At 30.2% G+C, this 8,434-nt stretch overlaps 1 protein-coding gene across 1 annotated transcript; it reads left to right on the forward strand.

Annotated features, from left to right (window-relative positions):
- On the forward strand, positions 572–2,914 carry LOC104781873 (probable protein phosphatase 2C 42). Its single transcript, XM_019237389.1, has 3 exons — positions 572–988; positions 1,539–1,775; positions 2,336–2,914. The coding sequence occupies exons 1-3, from the start codon at positions 587–589 to the stop codon at positions 2,558–2,560; spliced, it is 864 nt and encodes a 287-aa protein (XP_019092934.1). The 5' UTR covers positions 572–586; the 3' UTR covers positions 2,561–2,914.

Below are 8,434 nucleotides of genomic sequence, written 5' to 3' on the forward strand. Positions count from 1 at the left end.
ATTCTCCATGGCTGTGATTCAAGCCAATCAGGTTCTTGAAGATCAGAGCCAGATCGAATCCGGTAATTTCGGTACTTTCGTTGGTGTTTACGATGGTCATGGTGGTCCTGAAGCTGCTCGTTACGTCTGCGATCATCTCTTTAACCATTTCCGACGTGAGTTCCCACTGTGATGATCCCTTGATTTTTTTTTTGACATTTTAGAGCTTTTGGGTCTTTTTGTGGGAATTTACATATAAATTTTAGATGAATCCGTTGACTTAAATTCTCAAGCTTTTTTTTTTTGGGTTCAAGTCTTGTGGTGATGAAGATTGTGATTGGTCAACAAAGTTAGGTACTTTGACTTTCTTTTTAATCTCTTTTGAGGGATATAATTAGGTTTCCCATTGAAGCTCAACACAAGTTTAAAGCTACAGTCTTTAGCCCATTTTAGTCTTTTACTTTTACAACTTCATCATCCCTGTGTTTATTGTTCTTTGCTGTGCTTTGCTTTGTTGTCATTAGCTTTTAGTTAAGGGTTTTGATAGTGGAGTGTGTCCCTAGGAGTGTACTGTTACATTTTATGAAAAGGAGGTTGAGCCTCTCTTATGTTGGGATTGCTCAGGCTTTACGATTATGCAGAAATATCAGCGGAGACGCAAGGAGTTGTGACTAGAGAGACTATACAAAGAGCCTTTCATGCGACTGAAGAAGGATTTGCTTCCATTGTATCAGAGCTGTGGCAAGAGATACCGAATTTGGCAACTGTTGGCACTTGTTGTTTAGTTGGAGTGATATATCAAAATACTCTTTTCGTGGCAAGCCTTGGAGATTCAAGGGTTGTTCTTGGAAAGAAAGGTAACGGTGGCGGACTCTCTGCTATCCAGCTGTCTACTGAACACAATGCCAACAATGAGGATATTCGTTGGGAACTTAAGGACTTACATCCTGATGACCAGCAGATTGTTGTGTTTAGGCATGGAGTTTGGAGAGTTAAAGGCATTATTCAGGTAGTTTCTCATTCTCTTTCTGTTAGTTTCTCAAAAACAGAACGCAAATTTAGGGATAATTAGGTTGCAGAATAGCAGAATTCAGTGTGTTGCATTGGTTTTACTTCCTCCTTTCTCTGACACTCTGCCATGGAATCATGTTGTTGTGCTTTTATTTTTCCATACAGTCATACTTTTGGTTAGAGCTTGTTTCTGGTTTTTCTTTGAATTTTTATTGGTGGTACCTCTGGCTTCTCATGCTCTTTTGGGAAGAGATAAACTGGTTAATTTTTCTTTCTTAGTAATTGAGTGGCTTGTCCCGTTTTTATATAAGCTATAGAAAAAGTCCATTAGGGATCTAAGAAGTCCAAATCCTTATGATGAAGTAGTGAAGTAGTTTATGAGCAGGGTTTATGATGAACTTCCATAGTTCCATTCCCATACATACCCACTGAAAAAAGCTAATCTTGGTGATGTCTAGTAACCAATAATTAGTCAGCTTAACCAAACAGCTCTTCGGATTTTGTGTCCCGGTTTTAGTGATCAGCATTGATTTAATGTTTATATATAGGTTTCGAGGTCTATAGGAGACATGTACATGAAGCGACCCGAATTTAACAAGGAGCCAATCAGTCAGAAGTTCAGAATTGCAGAGCCAATGAAGAGACCATTGATGTCTGCAACACCGACTATACTCGCTCATCCTCTGCACCCTAATGATTCGTTTCTCATTTTTGCATCTGATGGTCTTTGGGAACATTTGACAAACGAAAAAGCAGTTGAGATTGTTCATAACCATCCCCGTGCTGTAAGTTTCTAATTTAAATATCTCCTTTAGATGACTTGCCATGATTAGTAGTTTGCACTTAGTGTTTGTTATATTCTTCCCCTCATTAAACATCCGTATGGCTTTTTTGGTCTGGATAAGTTTTAGATTACCGTGCAAGTGAGAGTTAAGTCATTAGAATCCCTGATTATTACAAGTAAAAGATCATGTCTTGAGCTGATAAGTTTTATGATTGATTTGTTGCAATCTGTCGNTCGTTTCTCATTTTTGCATCTGATGGTCTTTGGGAACATTTGACAAACGAAAAAGCAGTTGAGATTGTTCATAACCATCCCCGCGCTGTAAGTTTCTGATTTGATTTCTCCCTCAGATGACTTGCCATGATTAGTAGTTTGTACTTAGTGTTGGTTATATTCCTCCCCTCATTAAACATCCGTATGGCTTTTTTGTTCTGGATAAGTTTTAGATTACCGTGCAAGTGAGAGTTTAGTTTTAGACACATCCCCTGATTATTACAAGTAAAAGATCATGTCTTGAGCTGATAAGTTTTATGATTGATTTGTTGCAATGTGTCTCTTCAGGGAAGCGCAAAGAGACTGATAAAGGCGGCTCTTCACGAGGCAGCGAGGAAACGTGAGATGAGATATTCAGATCTAAGGAAGATTGACAAGAAAGTGAGGCGCCATTTTCACGATGACATCACGGTTATAGTGGTGTTCTTGAATCATGACCTCATATCCAGAGGTCACTACAACTCAACAACACAAGACTCGCAAGTCTCTATACGGAGTGCTCTTGAACACTGAAAAGCAAAAAACATTTTACAACAATGTTTCTTCTTACTTGGGTTATATGACTTTTTTGCCTAGAACGCAATAAAAGAAAACTGGGCAACATCTAAAAAACAAAAAGGAAAATTGGAAAACATTGTAATGAGTTCTCTTGTATTAAGCGGCAATGTTTGACTGTGGTGTTGTTTCTCTTCAAGTCTTTGCATAGTTCTGTCCTGATGAGTCACCACCAACCAAGCCTTTCGTCAAAAAAGACTACATGCCGTATTTTCTGGTTTTTCATCTCTTTTATCACACCTGTAACTGTAAGTCTGTACTGTGTAACATAGTCGTGTTATATAAGTAACAATACCATTCTCGAATGTAACATCAAGTTTTTTTATTCTTTTAGTTTTTGTAAATCAAGTACCTAATCAGAATTGCTAACTTCACATTTCGGTAGGCAACTGTGATTGCTCGTCAGTAAAGTTGGTTATTATCGTTTTCAAATTAACTCAGTCAAATATCAACAAGCTATGACTTGGAGAGCTCATGTCTTAGATATGCGCCTTACACGACTTGATTCTAGATGATATAACTGAGAAATAAGAATTCAAGTTTTCAATATTGTCAAAACTATTGCGAACTAGATATCAAAAGAAAAAGAATAAGGTAATAAGAGAAATCAGATAAAGCTTTCAAGGCTGCATTATCCATCAAAAAGAAGTCGAATGTCAATCAACTCCTCAGAGCCCAGTGCATAATCATCATCTTTCCCCACATTACATTAATAAAGATTACTCAAAAACCAAATTTTGATACACAAAAAAAAAAAGAACAGACAAAAATATTATTAGGATCCTCAGAGTAAAAAATGCTTATAGCGTTTCATCAATAATAAAATCAGGTCTCAAAGATTTCATGCCATCATAGGATCCTTTTTACTAACAAAAACTTTTTTTAAAAAAACGAATCAAAAAGGATGATTAAAAGATATAGCACGAGCTTATTCGCTATGCCTGGTAAAACATAAGCGAAGCGACTCAACGCCCCTGCAATATAATCTATCGCCTCTCAATTGGATGAAAGAATCATCCCATAAATACAGAAAACTCTATAGGAAAAATCAATCTGAGAGGCGAATCCAATCAGTTTTCTAAAAAAAAAAAACATTTTTAAGATCACAAACATAGAAAAACACAAACACACCAAACCTAAACTAGCGACGAGAGGAGAGATCGAGACTGTTTTTAGGTTTTGCCGGAAGTGTTGTTATTTATACATATGAATTTTTAGGTTTAGGGTTTTTTTTTTATCCGGCCGCAAAAATTTCACAAAATGGGCCTTGATGGTAGAATAATGGGCTTTTTATTTCATTATAAGCATGTCTCAGAGGAATAAAAAAAACCCATATCCTTTGTATATATGTCCAGTTGGCAAATCATCTTTTGGTCCGTCTCTTTTTCAAACAATCATTCCTAATTTTCTTATAAGCATTCTGATTTAAAAACTTTTGAAAATGAAATCAGAAGATAAAATTTGACAGATTATGGATCTTTACAAGAAACATGTTTTGAACCTATTACAAGAACAAGAAGTCAAGAACTGAATCAGACATAAAGGTATAACATCATCACGTTTGTTGTATGATATATGAAACAAAGACAAGAGTGAAATTTTCTTTTATGAGTCATAATATAAAATGGCAAATTGATTTACAATAATTTTGTTAAACAAAATCAAAAACCAATAATATTTTTTATTAAAAGGGCTTCGTTACATTTTAAAAATTTGACATTGTTCTTATTTTTTTTTTCAGATTTCTTTTCACTACTATATTCTTTTAGGACTTGGTGGTAGTGGTGGTGAAGGTGGACGACGACATCTGTTTTTCTTATCACATCCCCGATGATACGGACTCGTTTGCTGATCGGGTGGACATTTGCCATGACTGCATCCTCGTTGGGGATCGCCACGCCCTATCGCTGGATAGCCAATATATTTTGCAACTGCTACATTTATGTTACTTATAACCACGAATGCTATAAATATCACCACGAGCATGAACCTTTGTGTTCCTTTCAAAATACCCATGATGATGACTTGTGTGTGTGTGTGTCTTTTTTTCTTATACAAAAGATGTGTATTTGTTTATCAAATAGCTAATTTTAGATGAGTGATAAAAAGGGTTTCACTTTGTCGTATTATATAGTGAATACAAATTTTAAAAGTCAAATCTATACATATCAAAATAGATACCATACTATAAAAGAAATTTAGGAAATTTCATTTATATCAATCTTTAGATTCATTGTGTATCATATTATTAGTTGCTCTATTTTTTAAAATTTTTTATTTTACGTAGAAAGAGATCGACAAAGAAGGAAGAATTTATAAACTTGATAGGTAGAAAATATACAGATCAATTTTTCCATATAAACTACTAAATATATAAATGCCAAAATAGTTAATATCCAGTAAGTTACTTCTATATACATACTATATTAGGTGTCATATTTATCCACTGCGTGAAGGTGGAAAAAAAAGCCTGTTCATTTGCCTGTTGCCAGCGATAAAAATATAACTATATATAGTTATTAAAATTAAACTAAATCTAATAAAACAAAATAACAAATTAATTTGGATATATTTAAATAAAATTATGAAAAAAATCAGTTATAAACAAATTAACTTTAAAAATATTAAAATAAAAATTCAAATAAATTATTTAAATATGTAAATATGTTTTTAATTTATTTTCATGTGTATTTGTAATTTATACTTATAAAAAAATATAAATTATCAAAAAATTAAATTTTATTAATTTAAAATATATATATAGTAATTAGTCGCAGCGACGGGCAAACGAACAACTCAGTAACAGTTTCTAGCAACAGTCGCTACAGTCACTAGTGATAGACAAACAAACAACATATGTTGTCGCTGGAATCTGTCGCTTATCACTGATCGCTAAATCCAGCGACAGGCAAACGAACAGGGCCAAAATACTAATTTTGTTATAGTTATATGCAAAACTAGTGAATATTGATGATTGATGAGGTGTCATATTTTAGCTTGTTGGACTCTACTACTAACATCTACACGTCCAACAGTCCAATACTTGGGTTCATCAGCCAAATCATTTTATTCACCTCCTTATAAAATAAGAAAACGAAATTTGTATACATCATTATGAAATAAACAATCTAAACTATTCTTTTATAAAGCAAACTGATATATAATTTCGTTTTAATTATAAAATTTAAACTCTAGCCACCTTATTTGTAAACCGAAACCGATATTTAACTTTGTTGTAATTGTAAAATCTAAATCCAACCACTTTATTTGTAGAACAATTCTTAGGTTCACTCCTAAGGTGAACCCCTTTGTTTACTTCTCATTATTTTAACCAATGAAAATCTGACATGTCATAATGCATTTAAGAGCCTATTCATTCACCTTCTTATAAAGTAAGGAAACAAAATCTGTAAAATTAAAAACTTAAACTGCTTATTTATAACTCACACCGATATATAATTTCATTCTAATTGTAAAATCTAAACCCTAACTATCTCATTTGTAAACCCAAACCGACATATAATTTCATTCTAATTGTAAAATCTAAACCCTAACCATCTCATTTGTAAACCCAAACCGACATATAATTTTATTATAATTATAAAATCTAAACTCTAATAATCTCATTTGCAAACCCAAACCGACATATAATTTCGTTTTAATTGTAAAATCTAAACCCTAACCACTTCATTTGTAAACCCAAACCGACATATAATTTCATTTTAATTGTAAAATATAAACTCTAACCATTTCACTTGTAAATCCAAACCGACATATAATTTTGTTTGAATTGTAAAATCTAAACCCTAATCACTTTATTTGTAAACCCAAACCGATACATCATTTCATTCTAATTGTAAAATCTAAACCAAGCCAATATTTAACTTTCCTTAAGAAAATTTATACAGAATTAGTTTCCCTAATCTGTTTTGCTTTTTAATTTACTTTTGATTTATTCTTTTAAATAAAATAATATATAGAAGGTTCACTATAGGAGTGAACCTAAGTATTATTTTTTTTTGTAAACTCAAACCTACTTGTAATTTCGTTTTAATTGTGTAATCTCCTTAATCACTTTATTTAGAAACTCAAACCTAATTTCGTTTTAATTATAAATCTACACTCTAATTCTCATTTATAAACTCAAACCGATATACATTAAAAGTTCTATAAATTAATACTCTATAAATTAATAAACACTATAAATTAATAAATTTTGCTAGTCCCAAGTCAGACCAATGTAAAAATAACAAAATTCAATAAAGTAATAAAATAATAATTTTTTGAAATACCCATATAAAATAAGGTCCCAATAATATCATATATTAATAATCATGTAAACTTACATATATATATATGCTCATATAATATTGTTTTTTTCCCCTAAATCTCATATCTAGAAAACAAATGTTATGTCGTATTTTCAAACTATAATAATACAAAATATTCTTTAACATGTCATAAAAATAGCTAAATCTTTTGACGTTATCAATTTCTAGATATCCATCATTTAAATTTTGATAGTTTGATTAACTATTAAAATACAACAATTGATATTATTATTCATAAATTTAAATTTATGTATGTCATGTATATAAGTAAATTTTTCTATTGTATTTGTAATTTATTGTTAATAATGTTTTCTATATATTACAAATTCAGTTTCAATACCATAAAAAATACAAAAACAAAAAGTCTAATCTTATTTTTCTAACTTGTCTCAATTCATAATTTTTAATATTTAAAAAATTAAAAATATATCTATTAATTAATAATTATTAATTTACACTATAAAATAATAATTTTTAATTTTTATAGATAAATTAGCATCACTATAAATTAATAAAATGTCTTGGTCCCAAAATTATTAATTTATAGAAGTTTTACTGTATAACTTCGTTTAACTTTAAAATCTAAATCATACCAATATTTAACTTTCCTTGATTAAAACAAATATACAGAATTTGATTCATTAATTTTTTTTGCTTTTTAAATTTAATTTTTATTTATATTTTTAAATAAAATATTAGATAAAAAATTTTGATTGGTTGAGAGCAAAGGATGTGAATACAAATTATGTTTTATAAGATAATATATGTTAAACTATATTGTATTGCAATAAGTTATGTTTTTTAGATAAATTCATATTTACCGTGTTAAGTCACATATTCATAAAAAGAAAACGAATTATATATATATTAAACCCTACTATATAATTATGAATGATATATATATATATATATATATATATATGATTCTAAAATTTTGTTATTTCTCATCAAAATCTAAATTAAGCTATACAGAAAGAAAAAAATAACTAAATTATCAAAATAAAGTTCTTTAAAAGAATGTATTACAACTACATCATAAATCAAAATTATAAAATCAGGCAGATATTTCGTAACTTTAATTTTAGGGGCATTCTCAAAAATACCCTTTTTTCAATTCCTTTTTTAAAAATACCCTTTCATGTTGACCATTTTTAAAACTACCCTTCTTTTTGAACAAAATGATCAAATTACCCTTTCTTTAAATGACAACAAGAATGTACAGTCACCAAAATCAAAAAAAAATTTCCCGCCAAAAATAAAAAAATTTTCCGCCAAAAAAATTTTTCCGCCAAAATCAAAAATTTTCTCGTAAAAAAAAAAAATTTGCCGCCACAAAAAAAAATTTTCCCGCCAAAATCGAAAAATTTTCCCGCCAAAAAAATTGAAATTTATACCTTATAAAAACATTGTAAATCCTTTTAAACACCTTGTAAAACCTTGTAAAAGTATTTACAAGGTGTTTAACAACCTTTTAAAAGCGTTTACAAGGTGTTTAAAAACC

The sequence above is a fragment of the Camelina sativa genome, chromosome 15 (assembly GCF_000633955.1).
Source record: "Camelina sativa cultivar DH55 chromosome 15, Cs, whole genome shotgun sequence".
Classification (NCBI taxonomy): domain Eukaryota; kingdom Viridiplantae; phylum Streptophyta; class Magnoliopsida; order Brassicales; family Brassicaceae; genus Camelina; species Camelina sativa.